Below are 25,885 nucleotides of genomic sequence, written 5' to 3' on the forward strand. Positions count from 1 at the left end.
GTGTACGAGATAACAGGTATAAGTATAAACATGGACATAAACACAGGAAATGGGTACAAATAAATGGGGACAGTAGGACAGGGACAGAAGGCACGCTGGTGCGCTTATGCACGCCCCCTTTACGGACCTCTTAGGAATGGGGTGAGGTCCACGGTGGACAGTTTGAGGTTGAAGCTGTGGGGGGGTTTGAGGATGTAACAACAGTCAGGTAGAGGATTCCAGGCGTTGACCACTCTGTTGCTTAAGTCGTATTTTCTGCAATCGAGTTTGGAGCAGTTTACCTTGAGTTTGTATCTATTGTTTGCCTGTGTGTTATTGTGGTAGTAGTCCTTGACAGGTAGGATGTTGTAGCAGACAATTTTATGTACTATTCTTAGGTCAGACCATAGGCGGTGTAGTTCCAGGTTGTCCCAGCCCAAAATTTTGAGCCTGGTGGCATAAGGGATTCTGTTGTGAGCAGAGGAGTGGAGGACTCTTCTCGCGAAATACCTCTGGACTCGCTCGCTCGTATTAATGTCCGATATACAGTGTGGATTCCAGGCAGATGAGCTGTATTCGAGGACTGGTCTGGCAAAGGTTTTGTATGCCTTAATTAGCAGCACAATGTTACCGGAGAAGAAGCTTTGCAAAATTAGGTTAACAACTCTTAATGCCTTTTTGGCAATGCTGTTACAGTGAGCTCTGGGGCTTAGATTGTTTGAGATGAGGACTCCAAGTCCTTGGCAGAGTGTGGGTCGTCTACGAGGTCCTATCATGCTGAGTTCAACCCAACACCACGAGCTATTGCCATGTAATCTCCCCGTCAATATCATGCCGTCTGTGGCATCTGGATCCAGCTGCAGCAGGAGTTTGGCTGAATTGTGTGCAGCAGTCCCTCGGCCAATGTGACCACTGACCCATGGATTGGAGTGCGCACGGTTCGCCCTTTGAGTAAGAAGTCCTTGTTCACCCCTGCCTCTCCTGAGGAAACTCAGGAGAGAAAACCAGCTGAAGCTGGAAAATATTGGATTTGCACCCAAGACCAATCCAGTTTATTTTGCCATCCTGGACCGAAAAAGGAAATGACTCCCTCTCACACACCCCCGTCTCCTCTGGAGTCAAAAGTCCAAAGGACCAGCTTTGCAAACAAGTTGTTTTGCCAATCAAGGATCTGTCCGTTCCTTTTTTCTCCCTGTATTTATTTACTTCTCTCTGGCCTTCATAAATCAGGCCGGGGGGGGGGGGGGGACAAAATTGTTACCGGAAAAAGAACAGGAGGACAATAACAAGAAAGATCTCCCCCCCCCAAAAAAAAGTCTCTCTATCCTGGGAACGCAGTTTGCCTTCAGGAGATGCTCCGGTGCTGAATCTCTTATGACGCTCTGACCCGCTGAGCCGCTTAATTGCAATTCACAAAAATAATCTACAGCAGCCTGGGATTAGACAGCCTGTGAATGAATCCATTTTTTGGAGTCTGTGCAATAATGCACGAGTCGTCCGTCGAGCTAATAGGCAGCACTTGTTCAAGATACTAAATTCTTTGGAAACTAATCCAGGTTAAAACTAACCAAGTTTAGCAGGCAATGCGAATGCAGCTGCTAGTTGCTTCGTAATCTGGATAAGCAGATTGGGCGGGCGTTGGGATGGGTGTGTGTGTGTGTGGCTCGGATGTCCTCTCATCGCTAAGCCCCCAGGTTCACCCTTCTGAAATGCAGTTTGTGATCAATTCCTTCTCTTCTGCCGATAGCAGCTTTCGGGAGGAAAAACACAAACACAGGAGATTAAAAACGGGACCGGCGCATCTGTGCCATCGAAGTCAACGTGATTGTTGATCATTGAAATAGCGCAGAATTAAAAGCGGGGAAAAAGAGATGATCTTTTGCCATTCGATGCGGGACTAGGATTACAGATTTACAGAATAACATGGTTGGAAGGGACCTTGGAGGTCATCTAGTCCAGGGGTCCCCAACCTTTCGGACCTCAGGGACCACTAAATTCATAATTTTAAATCCCGCGGACCACTAATATGATCTGCCTAATGACAGGCTGGCTGGGCGTGGCAAGGTGGTCATGTGACAGGGTGGGCGTAACCAACTGGATGTCACTCATGTCAAGGGGCACTTCTCCCGCCTCTGCTCGCCCTTCCCCTCCCAGTCATTTCTTGCCTGAGCCCACCCGGGCTCCTTAGGGCCCCAACAGGGAGCCGTTGTTGGAGCGAAGCAGCCACCAGGAGAAAGAGTTGGCAAAGCAGCTCAGTTCAAATTGGATCTGACCGAGAAGGAGGCTCAGCAGAAGCACCTCACTGAGGACTAGGAGCATAGGCTTTCCAAGCAGAGGGAAGACCTGCGGGAGTGCAAGGCAAGGTGCCGGCGCCTGGAGGCTCAGCGGGCTGAGATGGTCAGCCAGTTCCAGGCCGTGATGCAGCCCCACTGGAACGAGGCCCCCCGGCTCTTCACCACCAGTGGCATTTCCCTCCCGCCTTGGCCCAAAGCCCCCCATCAGGAGGCCGAAGCAGACCCCAAGTCAGAATTTCTGCCCCCCTCCGATCCATGCAAAAAGACCCCGAAGGGGGAGACTCTCTGCAGCAACACAAGCGTCCATTGCACGTATCCATCCCGGGGGCTGTAGTTTGAGGAGCCCCGATTTGAACTCGGAGTCTCCTGCTTGCTAGCTTGATGCCTTAACCATTAAACCAGTGTGAAGTGTTGTATGCCTATAGTGCGCGCCCCTACCCATAATGGAATGTGCATGTGGCACTCCTCTGAATGCCCCCCTGCGCATATGCGCATGACTTCCTCTGCGCCCCCTGCCCCCCCATGCATGCAGAGGCTTCCCTGCAGCCTCCTGGGACCAGAAATGGGCCATGGGAGGGTGGGCGCTACTCCCCACACACTCCCTCACCCCACGCATGAGTGTGCAACCCCCCTGTCCCCTGTGCATGGCCGCTTTTCTCCTGCATGCGCCCTGCCACCCCCCACCCCACCCCGGCATGGCTGGCTGGTGGGAATGTGAAGGATCAGGTGATGGAATGTATGCACAGATGAGGTCCTGGGGATCAGAGGAAGGCTCATATGTTGTGATAAGACCCAGGTGTAGATGGAATGGACATGAGAGTGAGGAATATGAATTCTGATAAAACATTTTTAGTAGTATAGTAGTAGTAACTGTGAGAGGGATCTTGGAGTCCTAGTGGACAGCCGTTTAAATAGGAGCCAGCCGTGTGCAGCAGCTGTCAAAAAAGCCAACACAGTTCTAGGCTGCTTCAACAGAGGGAGAGAATCAAGATCACATGAAGTGTTAATACCATTTTATGATGCCTTGGGAAGGCCACACTTGGAATACGGCATTCAGTTTTGGTCGCCACGATGTAGAAAAGATGTGGAGACTCTAGAAAGAGTGCAGAGAAGAGCAACAAAGAGGATTAGGGGACTGGAGACTAAAACATAGGAAGAACGGTTGGAGGAACTGGGTATTTCTAATTTAATGAAAAGAAGGACTAGGGGAGACAGGATAGCAGTCTTCCAATATCTCAGGGGTTGCCACAAAGAAGAGGGAGTCAAACTATTCCCCAAGGCACCTGAGGGCAGGACAAGAAGCAATGGGTGGGAACTATTCAAGGAGAGAAGCAACTTAGAACTGAGGAGAAGTTTCCCGACAGTGAGAACAATTAATCAGTGGAACAGAAATTGCCTCCAGAAGTTGCAAATGCCCCAACACTGGAAGTCTTTAAGAAGATGTTGGATAGCCATTTGTCTGAAATGGTATAGGGTTTCCTGCCTAGGCAGGGGGTTGGACTAGAAGACCTCCAAGGTCCCTTCCAACTCTGCTATTGTATTGTACTGTATTTTGTCTTCATTTCTTTGCCTTGACAATTAAGAGCTTTGCTCCTTTCCTATCTCTCACTGAAGGGGGGTGGGTGGGTCGCAGGGTAGCTGCCTCTTTTATTCTGCTCTGCAATAGGAAGGAGGGGGGGCTGTACATTAATAGCGAGACAGAAGTTAGCACCTTAAAACCACTAGCCGGTATGTTAGGAACAGGAATAGCTCGCTTATAAGAAAGTCCCCCAAACCCACATAGAGGTGGCACACTTTGCAAGATACCCCTGACCTGGGACGAAAAACAAGTGACGTGAAATCCAAACAACCAATCAAAATGATCTGTCATGCATGCATTATTATGGGAAGGGCAAAGGGTTGAAAGCAACCATCCCTTGACTATCAAAACTGCTGTAAGATTCTACTCTTGGCCCTTGGTTAGCTTTTCAAACTGGGGTCCTTATATCTTGGTCCCAAAATAAAAGTATGATTCTATATCACACCTTGTGTCCGGTGACTTATCGGCTTCGATACCAAGCAAGAGCCCAGTTTTGGGGAACAACATACATCAAACTAGAACAAAGCGGTCCGTAAACTCTGCTGAAGTTGAAAAACACATCGTTCTCCTGGACTGAGCAGGGGGTTGGCCTAGATGACCTCCACGTTCCCTTCCAATCCGATGGACTCTAGGATACGATCTGTGCAGGGGCACCCACATCGGCAGGAACTGCATCAAAAGGCCAGGAGTCGGAAGGCCTCTAGAGGAAGTAGCCCACGGGGCTCTGTCTGCAGGTTGACTTCCAGGAATTTTTGAGTTCATGGCCAAAACGAAGGGCTTGCGCGGCCCTCCATGTGCTCAGAGCTGGCAGGAAAGGGACGGTCAGCCGGTCAATGGTTAGCCATGTTCTGACCATCCTTGGATGCAAGACAGGATGGACCTGGGAAGGCCGCTTCGAACTCATTAACTAGGACCGCGTGGGGAGGGAGCATTCGTCTCCAATGAGAAGGAACCACCGTTGTAAGGAAGGCGCTCCCAAGAATCTCTCCATAAATGATAAACGAAACGAAAGTTCCAGGAATGGAATGACGCATTTTGATGCACCGGCTTGCTGCGAACCTTGTATTATTAATCTCAAAGGCAAGGCTGCTCGATAAAGCGTGGCTAAAAAAATACCCTGGCTTGGCAACGTTTCTGCAAAGTTTCTCGAAGAGGTTGCAGAATGTTCCTGTCACCAATGCGCCAGGCCAACTGTTGCAGAGCTTAGAACCGATGTGCGCACCTCGCAAAAGCAAGCGCAGGAAATGGACCCCGCTGACGTAGAGGTTTCTTTTCAGTTTCTCCCCAAATTAAAAGGGGGAACAACTTCTCCTGCACTGCTAAGCCAGCATCTTTGGCAGGTTCAAGTCCCCTGCTGTAACCACTGCGCTGCCTCTCGCTTTGCAGCCACTGGTTCAAACGTTGAGCCGTGCGGTGTGGACCTTCGCCCCCAAATACAGCATCAACTATATTGTTTAGGTGAGGAAGAAATCTAAAGTCACCGTTTAGCAATAGCAATAGCAGTAGCAATAGCAGTTAGACTTATATACCGCTTCATAGGGCTTTCAGCCCTCTCTAAGCGCTTTACAGAGTCAGCATATTGCCCCCAACAACAATCCGGGTCCTCATTTTACCCACCTCGGAAGGATGGAAGGCTGAGTCAACCCTGAGCCGGTGAGATTTGAACCGCTGAACTGCAGATAACAGTCAGCTGAAGTGGACTGCAGTACTGCACCCTAACCACTGCACCACCTCGGCTCTATAGTCCTCGACTTTCCACATTTGTTTAGCGACCGTTCTGTGTTACAACGGGCACTGGAAAAAGGAATTTACGGCTGGTTCTCACATAACCACATGATCATAGTCATGGGATGAAAATTCAAGCGCCTGGCATGTATTTAAGTTAGTTGCAATACTGGTTGCACAGATGGGTTTCGGTTATTTTTACCACTGGTTTGCCTCGTACTTGCATGCTTGCTTCCCCTGCCCGCCCTCCGTGCATGCGCTTTGCTCTCATGTGCACCTTCTGTGCATGCACCTCAAAAACATGGTTACATAGGATGGCATAATGCCAGGGCAGGTGGGTGATCTGAGCTACCAGTTCGTCCGAACCGACTGAATATTACCATGAGCAAACGGGCTAATAGCAATAGCAGTAGACTTATATACCGCTTCATAGGGCTTTCAGGCCTCTCTAAGCGGTTTACAGAGAGTCAGCATATTGCCCCCAACAACAATCTGGGTCCTCATTTTACCCACCTCGGAAGGATGGAAGGCTGAGTCAACCCTGAGCCGGTGAGATTTGAACCGCTGAACTGCTGATCTAGCAGTAGCCTGCAGTGCTGCATTTAACCACTGCGCCACCTTGGCTAGAACCCACCTCTAGCACCTCCAGCCGCTGGTCGAAGCCCGAGCCAGTCTCAACCGCCTGAATCCCACCACTGATTTGACCTCTAGCTGGGTGCATACCTGAAACAAACCAATTATCTTTTTTAAGATAGAAGAGATGGCAAAACCTCAGTTCTGACAGCTTGGCATTTAGAAGAGGCTGGCACACATTTCTGAAGATGTGTATCTCCTACCTCAGGGCAAACCTACCGTTTTATCAAGGTCATATCTCTTGGCAACTCTATGAATCACAGAAGGTTTGCCATAAAACAATTTTACATGCTGCAAAGCAGGAAGGACCACAACGGGGCCCAAAATTTTGGCTGCTAAGTGAAACATTTCTTCAGTGAATTTTTTTGACCCATTCTAGGACTTTTCTTGCCACTGTTGTGAAGCGAATCATTGCAGTGAGTAACAAGGTTGTTAAGTGAATCGGGCTTCCCCGTTGACTTTGCTGGTCAGACGGTCGCAAAAGCGGGTCGCGTGACTCCCAGGACACTGCGGCCGTCATAAATATGAGTCAGTGGCGAAGCATCTGAATTTGGACCATGTGACCATGGGGATGCTGCGACAGTCGTAAGTGTGAAAAAAATGGTTGTAAGTCACCTTTTCCAGTGCTGTTGTAACTTGGAGCAGTCACTAAATGAAGCACAGTAGCAAAGTAATTATACAGCCTTTTGTATTGGCATTCATGTTTACACATTTATACATTTGTACAATTACTTTTATATTGTTATGGACGTCTTGTTTTTTTCCTCTTTTCTTGTTGTTGGGTTTTTCTTTCTGTTTTTAAAAGTAAAAATGTTTAATAAAAACTTTTTTGAATAAATAAATAAATGAACTATTGTGAGCTGAGGGCCACCTGGGTTGAAAAGCTGCTTGTCCTTCCTCTCGGCCTGCAACCTAAAAAAAAAAAGGCAGAATAAGAAATATAATCTCCGGAGTCGTTGTGGGAGTTGGGAGGCCATGGGAAAGGAAGCCTCTTGGAAACCACCAAATAACCTGGTTTGCAATTCTACCTTGATGGCATGTGGGGAGGAGACTTGGCCTAGAAGGGCTGAGGAATTCATTCTTCAGCCCCTCTAGGCCAGCTCTCCTCCCCACAGAGTTTCTAATCTAAAATCATTTTTTGGCTTTAAAACGCTGGAGAATTCTGGGAGTTGAAGTCCACAAGTCTTCAAGTTGCCAAGTTTGAAGACCTCTGACATCAACACACACGCAAACACACACAGACCCTGCCTTCTCCATGGCTGTTGTCCCACCCGCTTTCCATGCCAAGGGGGTAGCCGGTCATCCGCAGCTTCCTGATGGCCATTCATTAATCCAACCTGCCCTCTCCACTTCCTCTCCTTGCTTATAAAAAGAGGGACCTTTCCTTGGCAGTAGGGAAAAACGGCAGAAAGACTGGGCGATCATGGCACCCGCGAAAGGTCAACGCCGCCTCTCCCTGTGCCCGGGGCCTCCCGTGGCCACCATCCCTTTCGGGGACCTGCTGGAGGAGGTCGGCAGCATGGGCACCTTCCAAATTTTCTCCGTCTTCTTCCTCTCGTTGCCTGTTCTGTTCCTGGCCAGCCACAACTTGGTGCAGAACTTCAGCGCGGCTACTCCGGAGCACCGGTGTAGGCTGGCACGGACGGGCAACCTCACCCAGCAAGAGAACCTGGTGCCCCTCGGGCAGGACCTGAAGCCGGACAGTTGCCGGCGCTTTGCGGGGTGGGTGGCGCCCGCCTCTAATGACACAGCGGGCAGGGAAGTGGGGCTGGAACCCTGCCTTGACGGGTGGCAGTACGACCACAGCACCTTCGCCTCCACCATTGTGACGGAGGTATGTTCGGAGGTCACTTCCAGCCTCTCTTATTTACTTATGTTTTCTTTATTTATTTACTTATCTGATCAGTCAGTCAGACAATCTGTGGCATATCCTACATGGGCTTGCGATATGTACCCAGATTAAAAACAAAACAAAAACATGAATATTAAAAACATCTATATTAAGATTCAGCGGTTGGTACCGGCAATAGCAATAGCAGTTAGACTTATATACCACTTCATAGGGCTTTCAGCCCTCTCTAAGCGGTTTACAGAGTCAGCATATCGCCCCCAACAATCGAGGTTCTCATTTTACCCACCTCGGAAGGATGGAAGGCTGAGTCAACCCTGATCCGGTGAGATTTGAACAGCCGAACTGCAGAACTGCAGTCAGCTGAAGTAGCTTGCAGTGCTGCATTTAACTACTGCGCCACCTTGGCTCTCAAGGAAAGGTCCCTCTTTTTATAAGCAAGGAGAGGAAATGGAGACGGCAGGTTGGATTAATGAATGGCAAGATCTCACGCTACCAACCGGAGCATGATAGTGTAGAATAATCATATCCAAGGACCAGTGGTGGGTTTCAAAAAATTTTGGAACCTCTTCTGTAGGTGTGGCCTGCTTTCCGGGTCCACTGGTGGAACCTCTTCTAACCGGTTCGGTAGATTTGACGAACCAGTTCTACCAAATAGGTGCAAACTGGTAGGAACCCACCTCTGGTTCCCGCCGAAGACAACACTTCTCCTTCTGCGATGCACACACCCAAGCTGAGACGCAGGTGGCGCGCCTATTATACTGGATTATGCATGCACAATCCAGGGGGAAGGAGTGCAGTGTCCTCAGGGTTTAAACCGGCACCTGGCTAGTGCTGATTGGCTGCGACGTGGGAAAATCACAGCCCTTCGATTGGTTCCCCGTCTAACAGCTTCCATATAAATAGCTGTCAGATGGGGCATTGCTGTTGCGTTGTTCGTAGTTAGCTAGTTAATAAACCGTTGGTTATTCATTCAGTGTCCTGTAATCTGTTCTGAGGGATGTAAAACCTGGAGTCTGGGGAAGGCTCTGAGGAGGGCTCTGTGTCGGAGGCAGAGAGGGGGCCAGGGCCGTATGCCTGTTATCAGCTGCCTTCAGAGTCAGACATCCGTGGGGCAGAAGAACAGCTGGAGCCTGTTCCCAGTGTGCACATGCGCAGAGTTGCCAGATGAAGGGAACAGCTAAAGAACAGGGGTCGACTTGGGAGTAAGGCCACAGGTGGATGATGAATGGCCCCTCCCAGAGGAAATAAAAGAGGAGCAAAGGGGGAGTGGAGTTTGCAGGAGACCATTAGTTCGCTTAATTGGTTCGTGACTCTCCGAGACTCCTGGCCAAGTTTTGCAGATCTCGGCCTGGCAGGTCTCCAAGCCAGATGAGGTCTGTGACTGTAAATCCTCCCTTGAAAGACTTTGCTGGATGTGAATGAGTAGAATTCACAGTCAATGAATAAAAGGAGTTTTTGTCGGGAGGAGGAGTTTGCTTCCAACTCTTGGGAAGCCTCGGTCAGAACAGTTGAGCCTGTTGTGGGAATGCAGCTCTTCCTTCTGTGTCCTTGCAGTGGGACCTGGTCTGCAACCTACAGCCCCTGAAGAGCTTGGCCCAATCCCTCTTCATGGCAGGAGTCCTGGTGGGGGCCTTCGTCCTGGGTGACCTCTCGGACAGGTAAGAGACCCCAGGTGGCTGAAGGAAATTCTGCAAGCAAAGAAAATCCAGAGAGGTTTACAAACCACAGAATTGTGCAAAGCTAGAATTCTACAAATAAAGAATGTATTTTAGGCAGTCTGAACATTGCAGCTTAGCATGTTTATCTATTTTACTAGCTGATAAATACTAGCATTGCCCGGGTATTTATTCATAGGGGGAAAATGTCCGGATGAAACGTAATTTCTAATGTTGGATTTTCCCCCTTAGCAGAGGGAGCCCCTTGTGGAGTGATATGAAGCCGTCACCATGGCAACTCCACTGCATAGAAGCCATTTTACGGCAGTACAGTAGAAGCCATTTTAAGGCACAACAGGCTGTATCTTAACAGAACACATGCCCCGAAGGATTTTAGGGGTGTCTTACCCTCACAGTGTTTGTTTCCAGAGGGTAAATCATCTGTGTACCAAGTTTGGTTGAAATTGCTTGAGGCATTCCAGAGTTATGCTTACACACACACACACACACACATACACAGGCACACACAGGCACACACAGAGCGCCTGTGAAGTGGACTGGACTGAGAGAGAGGGATGGGCCCATAGAATCATAGGTTGGAAGAAGGACTTTGGCGGTCTTCTAGTCCAACACCCACACCCCTCTGCAAGGCAAGAATCCTTTTACCCTCCCAAGGTCACCCAGCCAGTTTTTCAGGCCTAAGACTAGAACTCCCTGTCTCCCAGTGATTCTCCCAAGGTTCCCAGCTGGCTTTCATGGATAAGGTGGGGCTGGAACTCCTAATCTCCTGGTGATTGGCCCAATCATCCCCAGCCAGCTTTCATAGCGAAGGTGGGACTAGAACTCCCAGTCTCCTGGTGATTAGCCCAAAGACTCCCAGCTGGCTTTCATAGCCAAGGTGGGACTAGAACTCCCAGTCTCCTGGTGATTAGCCCAAAGTCACCCCGCTGGCCTTGAATCTAAAGCACAACTAGAACTCTCTGTCTCCCACTGTCTAGCCGGGTGCCTTAACTTCTAGACCAAACTGGCTCTCAGAAGAGGAAGCAGTTTGGCTACGCCGAGGCAAGGATGGGGTAGATTTCGAAGAGAGTTTGACACCCTCCTTTCGAATCCTACGCAAAATCCGTCTCCTGCCCGCCCTCCCCCAAAACCTGGGATCTCACAGACATGTCCTAAGCCCGTGATGGCGAAGCTCTGGCATGTATGCCACAGGTAGCACATGGACCCCCCCCCTTTGCAGGCACCCTAGCCTCTTGCTGGCCAGCTGATATTTGGGTCTCTGTCGTGCATGTGGGTGACGCATGTGCAAGCATGGAGGTTGTGCGCGCATGGGCAGGGGGAGCATGCGGGGGGCACACAGTTTCGGCATGCAAGGAGAAAGCCATCACTGTCCTAAGCCTACTTGTCACCCTCTTGGCACAGATACGGACGCCGGCTGATCCTGATTTGGTCGCTGCTGATGGTGGCCGTCATGGGCACCGGGGCCGCCTTCTCCAACAGCTTCCTGATCTATTGTATCTTCCGCTTCCTGAGTGGCATCGGCATCTCTGGATTCCTGCTGAATTACATCTGTTTAAGTGAGTGCTGGGTAGGCAGGATGGGAAGATTGGGGAGGGGGGGCACGTGGGAAAATATGGGGCGAAGTTTGGTTAGAGCTGTGGTCTGTTCTGACCTAGGCTTCCCCCAAAAGCACGAAGCAGAATCCTGGTCCCGAAAAAACCCCTTTTATTAAACAAATGTGAATTCCTCTCACTCATATTCAGGCAAGGCTCGGCACACAGTCTTTCAAAGGAGTATTTATGACCACAGACCTTATCAGGCTTGGAAAGCTGCCATGTAAACATTTCCCAAATGAGGTGCTGTGCAAGGAAAGACTCTGGGCACAGAGTCTCTGGGATTCACAGACAGATCTTCACACTCCTGAAACAAACCAACAAATTGTTTCCCGCAAAAGCCCCCTCCCCTTTTGCTCCTCTGTTATGTCCTCTGGGAGGGGCCGTTCACCGTCCACCTGTGGCTTTACTCCCAACTCGACCCTGATTTCTGAGCTGTTCTTCTGGCAGCTCTGCGCATGCGGACACTGGGAACAGGCTCCAGCTGTTTTTCTGCCCCACTAATGTCCAACTCCGAAGGCAGTTGATAACTGGCATACGGCTCTGGCCTCCTCTCTGCCTCCGACGCAGAGCCCTCCTCAGAGCCTTCCCCAGCCTCCAGGACTGGCCCAGTTTCCTCCCCAACCTCCTCACTGTCCGACTCTGCTGCCAGCTCTGATGGCGACTGGCGGGCCACAACAGTTGTCCTGAAACTCGGCAACTTTGCGCTGGGTGGGCTTCAACTCCCAATAATTCTCCAGCCAGCCTGCTTTAAATTGGGTGAAATGTAGGCATGCTGGCTGGGGAATTCTGGGAACTGAAGTCCACCAAGTTGCAAAGCTTGAGAAATGTTGGGTTAAATAATGGCTTGGCTACTGGCATCAACAAGGAGCTGGACTGGTTAGCCTCAAGGGGACCCTCCAACTTTTGGAAAGCGGTCGTGGATTGGTTGTTTTCTGGCAGATGTTTCATGACCGAACTAGGTAACCTCATCAGTGCTATCACTGGTGGTGATGGTGATAATAATGATGCAAGGAAATCACTCCTACTCCCTTGTAGCACTGAAGATGTGACCTAGTTGGGTCATGAAATGTCTGCAAGAAAACTACCAAGCTCAGAGAGCACCAAGGACCCCACAGTCGTCGTCGTCGTCGTCGTCCTCCTCCTCCTCCTCCTCCTCCTCCTCCTCCTCCTCCTCCTCCACAACCCCACATCCCTTCTAGCACTGATGATGTTACCTAGTTGGGTCATGAAACGTCTAGAAGAAAACAATCATGTTCAGAGAGCACCAAGGACCCCACAGTCCTCCTCCTCCTCCTCTCCATAAACCCCACATCCCTTCTAGCACTGAAGATGTTCGCTGGCTGGCTGATGAGATGAACCACGGAGCTCAGAGACTTTCAGCTCAACCCTGAGCCACATCGATCCTACCCTTGCTGGGGTCTGCAATTTCAGCTTCTCTCCCTCTCCCTCTCCCAGGTCTGGAGTGGGTGCCCACCAAATATCGGGCCGTGGTGGTCTCCATCCAGAGCTACTGCAGCACGGGTGGGCAGGTGCTGCTGGCAGGGTTGGCCTACGCCATCCGCGACTGGCACTGGCTGCAGCTGGCCATCTCTGCCCCGTTCTTCGCCTTCTTCGCCTATTCCTGGTGAGTCCCTAATTTTCCCTTCAGGCCAGAACATAACCGGTGGTGGGATTCAAATATTTTTTTTACCCCCGGTTCTGCGGGTGTGGCTAGGTTGGGGGGAGTGTCATGTGACTGAGTGGGTGTGGCCAACTGAACGTCACCCACAGCAAGGTGAGCAAGCGGCAAGTGGGCGGGCAGGACGAGCAGCGAGTGGGTGGGGTGAGCCGCGGGCAGACAGGGCAAGCCGCGGGTGGGCGGGGCAAGCAGCAAGCAGGTGGGTGGAGCGAGTGGCAAGCGGGCAGGCAGAGTGAATGGGCGGGCAGGTCAACCAGGCGAGCGGGCGGGCTGGGGCAGGGCCAGCCTGAAGTGGTTTTTGCCGGTTCTCCGAACTGGTTAAACTTTCTGCTTCTAGTTCACCAGAACCAGCCTGAACCTGTTGAATACCACCTGTGAACATAACTTTAGTTGTGAAGAAGGCTGCAGGCCTCTGGCTGTGTCCAGACGTGTCCTAAAACATCTAGTTCTATTTCCCCAGGCAGGTATAAGTAGTCCTGGACTTATGACCATGACTGAGACTGGACCTTCTGTTTTTTTAGTGAGGTCACTAAGTGAGTTCCCCCTGCTTTTAAGATCCTTTTTTGTCACGGTTGTTAAGCAAATCACAGCATGTCCAAAGCAAATCCTGAAGTCGTTAAGTGAATCCAATGACTCATGCAGACTTTGCTTATGAGGACCCAGATTGTTGGGGGCAATATGCTGACTCTCTGTAAACCGCTTAGAGAGGCCTGAAAGGCCTATGAAGCGGTATATAAGTCTACTGCTATTCTATTGCTTCTATATTATGAGAAGCGCGCTGGAAAGGATGCTGCCAAGCACCGAAATTTTGAACATACCCACATGGAATAAATAGGATGGGAAGGGACCTTGGAGGTCATCTAGTCCCAAGCAGGAGACCCTGGCCTAGACCCTTCCGGTCATATGGCGGTCCAGTCTCTTCTTGAAAAATGGCAGATAGTGAGCACTCACAACTTCACAACACCCACACAACACGCAACCATGGCAATGCTGCGATGGTTGTAAGTGCGAGGACTGGCCCTAAGTGACTTTTTCAGCACTGTCGTAACTCTGAATGGTTGCTAAATGAACGGTCCTAAGTCGAGGACACCCTGTAAGTGTGTTACGGGTCCTGCCCTCCATCCTACCCCGCTTGCTGGATAAGTGGTATCAATGCGACAGGAGAGAAAGCGTAGAGGGTCCTTGACTTGTGGTCCTTGACCACAATCGAGCCCATCACTTCTGTTGCTAGAAGTGTTTCTCAACCTTGTCAACTTGAAGATGTCTGGACTTCAACTCCCAGAATTCCCCAGCCTGCTGGGGAATTCTGGGAGTTGAAGTCCAGACATCTTCAAGTTGACAAGGTTGAGAAACACTGTGACATATATAAAAATGAATTTTGCCTCGTTTTACGACCTCTCTCGCCACAGTTGTCAAGGGAATCCCTGCAATCGTTAAGCCAGTAACCCAGTCGCTAAGTGAATCCAGCTTCCCCCATTGACTTGGCTTCGCAAAAGGGGATCATGGGACATGCAACCGTCATAAATATGAGTCAGTTGACCAGTGTCTCAACTTTGATCACGTGACCACGGGGAATCCTGCAACGGTCACAAACATTTTAAAAATGGTCCCAAATCGCTTCCCCCCCGGTTCCGTTGTAACTCTGAGTGGCCACTAAATGAACCGTCGTAAGTCAAGGACTACCTGTACGCCCTTTTCAAAACAATGAGGAAGCTCAGCCTGGCCGCTGGGCTTTCCCACGCAGAGAGCAGGATCCCAGATCCCCAGAAGCGACTTCAAGCCCTCCCAATATGACTTCCTCCTCAGGTGGCTTCCCGAGTCGGCCCGTTGGCTCCTCATGAACAACGAGCGGGAGGCCGCCCTGCGCAACCTACAGCACGTGGCCAGGATTAATGGGAAGGCCGCGGCGGGGGAAGCTGTGGTGCTGGAGGTGAGGAGCGGAGAGGTTTCTCTTGAGGTTCAATGCATCCCCATAGCTGGCTCTCCAGGGGTTGGCCTGGCTCTTCTCAACTGGGACTATGGCTCCTCAGCCTCGGCCACTTTAGGATGAGTGGACTTCAGATCCCAGAATTCCCCAGCCAGCATGCTGGGAAGCACTGGTTTAACTCTATCCCTCCACCCCTCCCTCCCTCCATCCCTTCCTCCTTCCATTGATCCATCCTTGTTTCTCAAACTTGACAATTTAAAGATCTGTGGCCTTCAATTCCCAGAATTCCCCAGCCAGAAAATTGAGAAGCATTGATCTAATTCTACCCCTCCATCCCTCCATCTATCCATCCCTCCATCTATCCATCTCTTCATCTATCTACCTATCCATCCATCCATCCCTGTTCCTCACCTTCGGCCACTTTAAGATGAGTGGACTTCAAATCCCAGAATTCTTTAGTCAGCATGTTGAGAATCATTGATCTATCCCTCCATCCCTCCATCCATCCCTCCATCCCTTCCTCCCTGTTCTTCACCTTTGGCCACTTTAAGATGAGTGGACTTCATCTCCCAGAATTCCCCAGCCAGCATGTTGAGAAGCACTGATCTAATTTACTCCATCCATCCACCCATCCATCCATCCATCCATCCATCCATCCTTCTCAAACTTGACAACTTTAAGATCTGTGGACTTCAACTCCCAGAATTCCCCAGCCAGCATGTTGAGAAGCACTGATCTAACTTACTCCATCCCTCCCTCCACCCCTCCATCCCTCCATCCCTCCATCTTTCTCAAACTTGACAACTTAAGATCTGTGGACTTCAACTCCCAGAATTCAACTCCCACCCTGGCTAGGAATCTCTGGGAGTTGAAGCCCAGACATCTTCTGTGCATCTTCTGAAATCCACGTGGACTCCTGAACACCACAGAACTTCTCATCTGGGCCATTTTCTTGGACAACAAGATGGAAGCAGGGAACTCTTCTCTGTTTCTGGAATAGTTTCTCACCTCCTGGTCTAACATACATTCCTAGGATCCTAGGATGGTCTCCTAACCAAGTGCTAACCAAGTCCAACTTCGCTTGGCCTGGGGACCAGTCAGAGCAACTATATTTTATACCAAGGGGGTCTACAAAGTTGGCAACTTTAAGACTTGTGGATTTTAACTCCTCATGCTAGCTGGGGAATTCTGGGAGTTGAAGTCCACTCCCAGTGCTCAATGTTGAGAAACACTACTCTACACACAAAAACTGTTGCATTCATTCTTGTGTAATCCCTTCTTCTCCCCACACAGATGCTGGAGACCCAATCGGGGAGTAATTCTCCAGGACGTGGCAACCACTCTTGCTTGGACCTCTTCCGCACCCCTGGACTGAGACGCATCAGCTGTTGTCTCATGCTTGTCAGGTATGGTGAAAACATCATCAAAGGAAGGATGGACGAAGCAGATCCATCTTCTCCAAAGACGAGTTCCTTCTCAGATGGAGAAGATGGCAACGTCCATCTTCTCCAGCCAATGAGGAGACCCTCAATCCAACACCAGCATTTCTTATCAGTTGTAGGATTCCACTTAAACAACTTCTAACCCAATATTTGTCCTTCTCAGTTTCTCCATGAACATGGCCTATTTTGGGCTCTCCATGGACCTCTCCATGTTCGGCATGAACGTCTTCTTGGTGCAGCTCTTCTTCGGAGCGACAGACCTGGTGGCCAAGATGGTCTGTGCTCTGTTGCTCAGCTACGTCGGCCGACGCATCATCCAATCCGTTTCCCTCATCCTAGCAGGAATGTTCCTTTTGGTCAGTCTTCCTGTCCCTTCTGGTAAGAAGAAACAACGAGAAGGAATGTCCAACTTCAGGGGGTCTACTAGCAGTTGTAATTTACTCCCTTCTAGCTATGTTTGAGGGATAAGACATGATCAAGAGCAGTGTTTCTGAAGCTGGGAACTTTAAGATGTGTGGACTTCAATTCCCAGAATTCCCTAGCCAGCCGTGCTGGATGGATGGATGGAGTTAGATCAATGCTTCTCAACATGCTGGCTGGGGACTTCTGGGAGTTGAAGTCCACACATCTTAAAGTGTCAAGTTTGAGAAACAAAAATAAATGGATGGATGGATGGATGGATGGATGGATGGATGGATGGATGGAGAAATGGATGGATAAGATGTGTAAAATCTACACATCTTAAAGTTGGCAAGTTTGAGAAACAAAAATGGATGGATGTACAAGAATGGATGGATGGATAAAGGGATGGATGGATAGATGGATGGATGGAGGAAGGAATGGATGGATGGATGGATAGAGTTAGATCAGTGCTTCTCAACATGCTGGCTAGGGAATTCTGGGAGTTGAAGTCCACACATCCTAAAGTTGTCAAGTTGGAGAAATAAGGATGGATGGAAGGACGGACAAGAATGGAAGGATGGATGGATGGAAGGATGGATGGATGGAGGAAGGGAGGGAGTTAGATCAGTGCTTCTCAGCTTGCTGGTTGGGGAATTCTGGGAGTTGACATCAACACATCCTAAAGTTGTCAAGTTTGAGAAACAAGAATGGATGGATGGATAGATGGGTTGAATGATGAAGGAAGCAATTGATGGATGGATGAAGGGATGGATGGATAGATGGGTGGATGGAGGAAGAGATGGATGGATAGGTGGATGGAGGGAGGGAGGGATGGAGGGATAGGTGGATGGATGGAGGGAGGGATGGAGGGATAGAGTCAGATCAGTGCTTCTCAACATACTGGCTGGGGAATTCTGGGAGTTGAAGTCCAAACAAGTCGCCAAGATTGAGAAGCACCGGCCTACATTGAGAGAAAACTAACCAGGTTATGCTTTCAACCCACCATTTCTTCCAGATATGCTGACGTTGCGTCTTGTCTTTGTGGTTCTGGGTAAAGGCTGCTTAGCAGCATCTTCCATGTGCCTCTACCTGTACGGAGGGGAGCTCTTCCCGACGGTGATCAGGTAAGCCGATCGGTGGAAACCACATTGGGGGAGAGAGTCGCTCTTGGAAATCCAGCTCAGGTTCCCCTTTCAGACACATCCTGGCTCCTTTTCTAGATCCAGCACCCTAGGATTCTCCTACCATATTCATGACCCAGCAAGCAGGGGATGATAGGAGTTGTGGTTAATGACCCTGGAGGACCTCTGCTTGGCCTGTCCCAAAAGGATCAATCTAGAATGGAAGAAACCGGCCCTTGAATCTCAGCATGCAGCGCACTAGGCCAGTTTCTTACCTAACAACTTATCAAAAGGTGGGTGCTTATCAGCCTTATCCTGAAAGACTTTGGCAGACTTCTGTTGGACTCTTCACAGAGTCATTATGAATCATTACGGACTGTGAAGGAACATAATTCCCAGAATTCTGGGAGGCTAGCTGGGGAATTCTAGAAGTTGAAGTCCACACCTCTTAAAGTTGCTGATGTTGAAAAAATACTGCATTGCTGTTCTGACCTAGGATTCCTGAGACAGTAAAAAGCACACGCTTAGTCCCCAAAACCCTCCTTTTATTTCGACGGCTGGGAATGATGTTCATTAACAGTCTGTAATGAATCACAAATAGTTTGTAAAGAGTCCGACAGAAGTCTGCCAAAGTCTTTCGGGATAAGGCTGAGAAGCCCCCATCTTTATCTTCCTTGAAACGCTGCCAAAGACCTAACTAGCAATTAGCTTGGCAAGGTCACACGGAGCACAGAGTCAAAACGGAGTTTCTGACTTGAAACCGACCAGCACGAACCGTTGCTTCCTGCAAAGGCTCACGTCCGTTTGCTCCTCCTTTAGTCTAATGGGACGGGCCAATCATCTCCAAGTCTTACTCTTGAGTCACCCCTTTTGTTTTAACTGTTCTTGCCTTCTGGCAGCTCTACGCATGCGGGCACTGGGAACAGGCTCCCCCTGTTCCTCTGCCTCGCTGGTGTCCACCTCTGGAGGCTCCGGAGGCAGCACATAACTTCCAGTTGGCCCTGCCCCCCCCGCCTCTGATTCAGAGCCATTTCATCCACCTGGTGGAGAAACATGGCCCAGGTGACTCAGCCTAGCCTACCTCACAGGGTCATTGTGCAGGTGAAGAGGACAAGGTAGCACCAGTGAGGGGGGCTTTAAAATGATCTCTTGTGGGTTTTCCTTGCCAGGCAAACAGGCAGCAGCTTCACTACCGTCATGGCTCGGCTGGGGGGCATCATTGCCCCCCTGGTGTTGATGGCCGGGGACTACCAGCCTTTCCTGCCCCTGGTGATATTTGGGGTGACGCCCATTGTGTCTGGCGTTTCTGCGGTCTTTCTGCCTGAAATGTTTAACGTCCCCCTGCTGGACACAGTGGAAGAGGTTGAAGAGAGGTGAGTCCCCTTCTCCATTGCTTCCTTCTCTTTCCCCCGAGTCCTTCTTCCATTCTAATCTGTATTCTATTTCTATATTTCTATTTCTCCTCTCATTTTCATTCTATTGTTTTCCTTTTCTTCTCTTCTCTTCTCATTTCTGTTCTGTTCTATTCCTATTTATTTTCTATTCTACATTCTATTCTATTCTATTCCTATTTATTTTATATTGTGTTGTATTGCATTTTATTGTATTCTGTTCTATTCTATTCCTATTTATTTTATATTCTATTCTATTCTTTTCTATTCTATTCTATATATTACTTTATTTTATATATTATTCTATTCTATATATTACTCTATTCTGTTTTGTTCTAGTCAATCAATTAATCAGAATAGAGTTAGAAAGGACCTTGGTCTTTTAGTCCAACCCCCTGGTCAAGTAGATTTATTCTATTCTATTCTATTCTAGTCTAGTCTAGTCTCTTTTTATTCTACATATTATTCTATTTTATTCTATTCATTTTACATTCTATTCTATTATGTTATATTCTATTCTTTCTCTATTCTATTCTATTTTTATTCTACATGTTATTCTATTCTATTCTATTCTATTTTTATTCTACATGTTATTCTATTCTATTTTATTCTATTCTATTTTTATTCTACATGTTATTCTATTCTATTCTATTCTATTCTACTATTCTATTGCATTGCATTGCATTGCATTGTATTCTTGTTTCCTATTCTATTTCATGTTCTAATTCTAATTCTTATATTCTTATTCTTATATTCTTATTCTTATTCTTACCCTACCCTTCTCAAGTCTATCCATCTGGTTCGATGCCTTTCATCATTTTGCAATTTCCTGTTGCCCGTGGGTTCCTATCTCTGCAAAAATTGATTTTCTGTCTCTCTTTTTTGCCAAGGCGTCTTCTCTCCGCTCGGGTGCGGCCTCCTTTTCCAATAACGCATCTCGCCTCCCCTTTATTCCTCCAGCTAATAAAGCCTGCGGCTTCTAATGGCCTTTTAACGTCTTGTCTCCCCAGAGCGAGATGGAAATCCAAAGCCATCCTGGCGGAGGCCCCGAAAAAGGCCTCCGCGTCTCCCGTCGTCCAGTCGACCCGCCTTTGAGCTTCAATGGGGAAATCAGGATCTGGGATCTGGCATCTCCCACGGGCGTTGCAGGATCATAAACCCAGGGCCAACCATTGGCCGCCGTGCCCTTCCAACAGGCTAGCAGGTTGCCAAGACCGCTACGGTTTTCCTTTTTTTGGAAGGGAAAATGAGAATAAGGTTGGCATTGGCAGCGGAGAAGAACATTTGAGGTCCAAAGTTTTCTTCTGGGCACCTTGAATCAAGTGGACTTTCTTAGTTGTGGTTCTTCTCTTTCTTGAAGGAAGCCAACTCAGCTTCCCTTTGCGGGTTGCCATGAGGAAAGAAACTTGTGGCCTTCGGGCCCTTCAAAACAATGATTTTCATGCTGCCAGGAGTGTTCTGACACAGACATTGTGGTGCGTGGTGATTAAGTGCGAGCACCAAGACGCACAGACACCTCCTCATCTCTACCTTTCCCTGGTTAGTTCTCCATCTCGGTTGCTCCGAAGTGGTTCTAACAACCAGGGTTCTCACCATACCTGGACGGAGGGAACGCTGGAAAGATGTAGACCAGAGAAGACAAAACAAGAAAAACCCGGGCATTGTGCGAAGACGGAAATGTGGGGCAAACGGCCGAAGATTTTCTTACGAGCTGCGAGACGAGTCTCTACCCATTTAGTGAGGCAGAGAACAGCCTCCCCCCCCCCCCCCAAATTCACAGGGAGACTCCTGCCTGGTTCGTTTTCAGTGTATTTATTGGTGCCTTTTTTAGTTGAATGTCAATCAATAAAAAGAGGCTCGTGTTTTTTTTTCTACTAAATGAGTATCTGAAATTTTGGAGAAAGCTGCTATGGCCTGCCACCGTCCAACGGAGCTGGCAGCAGAGTCAGACAGTGAGGAGGTTGGGGGGGAGCATGGGCCAGTCCTGGAGTCTGGGGAAGGCTCGGACGAGGGCTCTGTGTCGGAGGCAGAGAGGGGGCCCGAGCCGTATGCCAATTATCAGCTGCCTTCGGAGTTGGACATCAGTGAGGCAGAAGAACAGCTGGAGCCTGTTCCCAGTGTGCACATGCGCAGAGCTGTCAGAAGAACAGCTCAGAAATCAGGGTCGACTTGGGAGTAAAGCCATAGGTGGATGGTGAATGGCCCCTCCCATAGGAAATAAAAGAGGAACGAAAGGGGAATGGGCTTTTGCAGGAAATAATTCCTTCGTTCATTCATTAGATTCATTTCAGGAGTGTGAAGATCTGTCCGTGAATCTCAGAGACTCTGTGCCTAGTCTTTCCTTGCGCAGCACCTCATTTGGGAAAATATTGACATGGCAGCTTTCCAAGATAGATAAGGTCTGTGGTCATAAATACGCCTTTGAAAGATTGTTTGCCAGGGCTTGCTGAATGGAAATGAGAGGAATTCACATTCGTTTAATAAAAGGGATTTTGTTGGGACCAGACTCTGCTTTATGCTTTTGGGAGACGCCTGGGTCGGAACAAAAGGAGTACCCCACTTCGAAAGAGGAATTACTGAGTGCTGGGCTCTTTTTTAATAACATTTTTATAAATAATGCAAGGTTGCGAAGATACCTAATACTCTTTCCTGCTCTTATTTTGCTCACAACAACAACAACCCTGCAGGGTGGGGTGAGAGAGAGGAACTGGGACTAGAACTCACCGTCGCCTGGTGATTGGCCCAAAGTCATCCAATTGGCTTTCATGCCTAAGGTGGGAGTAGAACTCAGAATCTCCTTGTGATTGGCCCAAAGTCATCCAAGTAACTTTCATGTCTAAGGTGCGATTAGAACTCACCGTTTCCTGGTTTTTAACTTGGCGCTTTCATCAATAGACCAAACGTTTTGACCCTGATTCCAAAGGCGATTCAAGCTGCTCTCGAACGGCATGGAGAAATTCTCCACTCCGTTTAAAGGAAGAAAACTTGGGTGGGGAGTCAATTCACTTGAGGAAGAAGTTCTCCAATTACTTATCTAGAGCAGATGACTGGCACGGGAGACTATCAAGCATTTCCAGTGCAGATGGCTCCTTTTTATCCTCGGTTGAAATACCAAACTTCAATTTATGACCAATAAAATTCTGATTAGAATACAATTCAAAATAGAATAGAATTCAGAATATAATAGAATTCAGAATAGAATAAAATTCAGATTAGAATTCAGAATAGAATAGAATAGAATTCAGAATAGAATAGAATTCAGAAGAGAATTCAGAATAGTAAAAATAGAGTTCAGAATAGAATAGAATTCAGAATAGAATACAATTCAGAATAGAATAGAATAAAATTCTGATTAGAATACAATTCAAAATAGAATAGAATTCAGAATAGAATAAAATTCAGAATAGAATAAAATTCAGAATAGAATTCAGAATAGAACAGAATAGAATTCAGAATAGAATAGAATAATAGAATAGAATTCAGAATAGAATAGAATAATAGAATAGAATTCAGAATAGAATTCTGAATAGAATAGAATTCAAAATAAAATAGAATAAAATTCAGATTAGAATAGAATTCAGAATAGAATAGAATTCAAAATAGAATAGAATTCAAAATAGAACAGAATAGAATTCAGAATAGAACAAAACAAGTTTCCAACCAAGTCAATGGGGAAAACCAGATTTGCTTAATGGCAGCATCATTTGCTCAACGGCTGCCGGGATTGGCTTTAACGACCACAGGAGAAAAGGACGTAAAATCAGGCTCAACTCATTTAACAACCGCCTCACTTAGTGACAGGAGTGGCCTTATCTTCCCCCTCTCGTGCAGCCATTCCAACCCAAATTGCGAGGGTCAATTTTGCATTCCAGATAAATCGAGGTGGGATTCCCCGCCATGCGCAAGACAGTGGCTCCAAAGGACTCCTCGGGGTTTGAATGTCAAGGCGTCAACTCCCCTCACTTGGCCAGCTGCATTTTCAATTGAAGGTTTCATAAAGAGCATAAAACAAACACAAGCTGAGAGAAATTTCCTGACAGAGAATTATTAATCAGCAGAAGGGCTTCATTGCAGAAGTTGTGGGTGCTCCATTACTGGCTATTTTTAAGAATAGAATAGAATAGAATAGAATAGAATAGAATAGTAATAGAACAGAACAGAATAGAATACAGGATAGAATAGGAATAGAATAGAATAAAATAGAAGGCAGAATATAATAGGAATAATATAGAATAGAATGCAGAATAGAATAGAATAGGAATAGAATAGAATGAGGAACAGAATAAGGAATAAAATAGAATACGAATATAATATAATATAATAGAAAAGAATATAATAGAAAGGAATAGAATAGGATAGGTTAGAATAGAATGAGGAACAGAATGAGGAATAGAATAGAATGCAGAATAGAATAGAATAGGAATAGAATAGGAGTAGAATAAAATAGAATGCAGAATAGAATAGGAATAATATAGAATACAATGCAGAATAGAATAGGAATAGGAATAGAATAGAATAGAATGAGGAACAGAATAAGGAATAGACTAGAATAGCAGAATAGAATATAATAGAAAAGAATATAATAGAAAGGAATAGAATAGGAATAGCAATAGCAATAGCAATAGCAGATTTTTATATACCGCTTCATAGGCCTTTCAGGCCTCTCTAAGCGGTTTACAGAGAGTCAGCATATTGCCCCCAACAATCTGGGTCCTCATTTTACCCACCTCGGAAGGATGGAAGGCTGAGTCAACCCTGAGCCGGTGAGATTTGAACCGCTGACCTGCTGATCTAGCAGTCAGCTGAAGTGGCCTGCAGTACTGCACTCTACCCACTGCGCCACCACGGCTCTTAGGATAGGTTAGAATAGAATGAGGAATAGAATAAGGAATAGAATAGAATGCAGACTAGAATAGAGTAGAATAGAATAAGGAACAGAATAAGGAATAGAATAGAATGCAGCATGGGGAAAGCTGGAATAGGAGTGAAGAATCTACAGCGGTTATTTCTCAACGTTGGCTACTTTAAGATGAGCGGGCTTCAGTTCCCAGCTGGCATGTAATGGACCATCTCCCAGAATTCCTCAGTCAGCATATCTGGCTGGGGAATTCTGGGAGTTGAAGTCCAGACATCTTCAAGTTGCCAAGGTTGACAAACACTGATCTACACAATATGGGATGAAGTCAGCAGCTGTATTATACTGCCCCCTGTGGCCGAGTATTGTATTGCAGGGGCAGATTTCTCTTTCTTAAATTTCATGGAATTGTCTTAGGAAGCAAGTTTCCATTATCCTTGGCCGATAAAGCATCCGGTGATGGTCCTTGTGGTGGGAATTGTATGCTGGGACTTGAAGTCCACTCATCTCTAGTTGCTGAGGTCAGAGACACTAGAAGGGCTAAAAGTAGCTTGTGTCTTGGAGAAAGTCTTTATCTATGTGGTTGCTAGGACTCAAAAATGACTGGATGACAGATTAATCAATCATCCATCCATCCATCAATTAACGTCAGTCCAAAAATCAGATCTGTGGAAATGCAGAATGATTACTCATTGGCTACTTTTGCAATAACAAATCAGCTTTCCTGGTTGATTTACATTCATCATGTAAATCATCAGACAATCCACTGGCAGAATTCTGACAATACAGGGTACAATCGGTAGTCCTCAACTTATGACCACATTTGAGCCCAAAATTTATGCTGCTAAATGAGACAGTTGGTTAGAGAGTTTTCCCTCATTTTATATGCCATGGTTGTCAAGTTGTTAATACTATAATACACTATACTATACTCAATATAATACAATATAATTCAACACAATATAATGTACTACTATACTACACAATATACAATATATAATAATATACAGTAATATAATATACAATACTATATTAACTATACAATATACTACAATATACAATAATATAATATAGAATAACACACCATACCATACTATTGTAGGAAGTTAGCACCCACCCCATCCCCCTCCTAGAAAAACGAAATATCCTGGAAAATATTGAAAAGGCAGAATATTATATTTCCCTGGATCAGAAATAGAGAATCATGTTTTTAGGCAGGAAACAGACACACTCTTAATGGCCCCCACCTTTCTCAATGGGCCATTAAGGACCCTGAGCTAGTTTACTCTACATAACAAAGATAGGACTAGTTTTCTGCAGAAACTCGCCATATGACATCTGGGAACTCAACCAAATTTGGACTCAAAAAACAGGTTGACCCTGCATGGGAGTCTGACAACCAATCAGAATGCAAGCTCAAGATTAAAGGCCAGAGAGTGCATAAACCCAGGGACTTTCAACATCTCTGCCTCTTCTTCACGCAACATCTGGAAGCATCTGATCCTCCTTTTCCGTTCAGGAGCTCAAGCCATGTGTTCCTGTCCACCATGAAATCATCTTTCCAAGCAGCCTCCATGTTTCCAGTGTCTTTTTCCCCACTTGGAACTGAACTCAGGAGGACATTTCTTCCAACAACCCCCCCCCCCCAACTCTATTATTCAATCTTCTAAATATGTACAAACATCTATATATATGGATATCTGGTGATATTTAATGATATATAAATGGTGATATTT

General features: G+C 47.2%; 1 protein-coding gene across 2 annotated transcripts; it reads left to right on the forward strand.

The window, feature by feature from the left end:
* Positions 1–7,609: 7,609 nt before the first annotated feature.
* On the forward strand, positions 7,610–20,948 carry LOC106540857 (solute carrier family 22 member 6-B). 2 transcript variants are annotated; one of them, XM_014056129.2, is made up of 10 exons: positions 7,610–8,044; positions 9,617–9,720; positions 11,140–11,294; positions 12,789–12,957; positions 14,818–14,941; positions 16,232–16,344; positions 16,544–16,758; positions 17,798–17,906; positions 19,073–19,276; positions 20,305–20,948. In XM_014056129.2, the coding sequence occupies exons 1-10, from the start codon at positions 7,634–7,636 to the stop codon at positions 20,387–20,389; spliced, it is 1,689 nt and encodes a 562-aa protein (XP_013911604.1). In that variant the 5' UTR covers positions 7,610–7,633; the 3' UTR covers positions 20,390–20,948. The 2 variants fall into 2 exon arrangements, with proteins under 2 accessions (XP_013911604.1, XP_087561518.1); XM_087705392.1 differs by lacking the exon at positions 20,305–20,948 and having other exon boundaries at positions 19,073–19,280.
* Positions 20,949–25,885: the final 4,937 nt, after the last annotated feature.

Source organism: Thamnophis sirtalis, unplaced genomic scaffold, assembly GCF_051295495.1.
Source record: "Thamnophis sirtalis isolate CommonGarterSnake01/CBP01778 unplaced genomic scaffold, rThaSir2_p1.2 scaffold_2, whole genome shotgun sequence".
Classification (NCBI taxonomy): domain Eukaryota; kingdom Metazoa; phylum Chordata; class Lepidosauria; order Squamata; family Natricidae; genus Thamnophis; species Thamnophis sirtalis.

Excerpts from the sequence above, each read along its gene's own strand:
- LOC106540857 (XM_014056129.2), top strand. The coding sequence starts at position 7,634 with ATGGCACCCGCGAAAGGTCAACGCCGCCTCTCCCTGTGCCCGGGGCCT. Across the intron at positions 11,295-12,788 it reads GCTGAATTACATCTGTTTAA|GTCTGGAGTGGGTGCCCACC; the intron begins GTGAGTGCTGGG and ends TCCCTCTCCCAG. Across the intron at positions 17,907-19,072 it reads CTCTTCCCGACGGTGATCAG|GCAAACAGGCAGCAGCTTCA; the intron begins GTAAGCCGATCG and ends TTTCCTTGCCAG.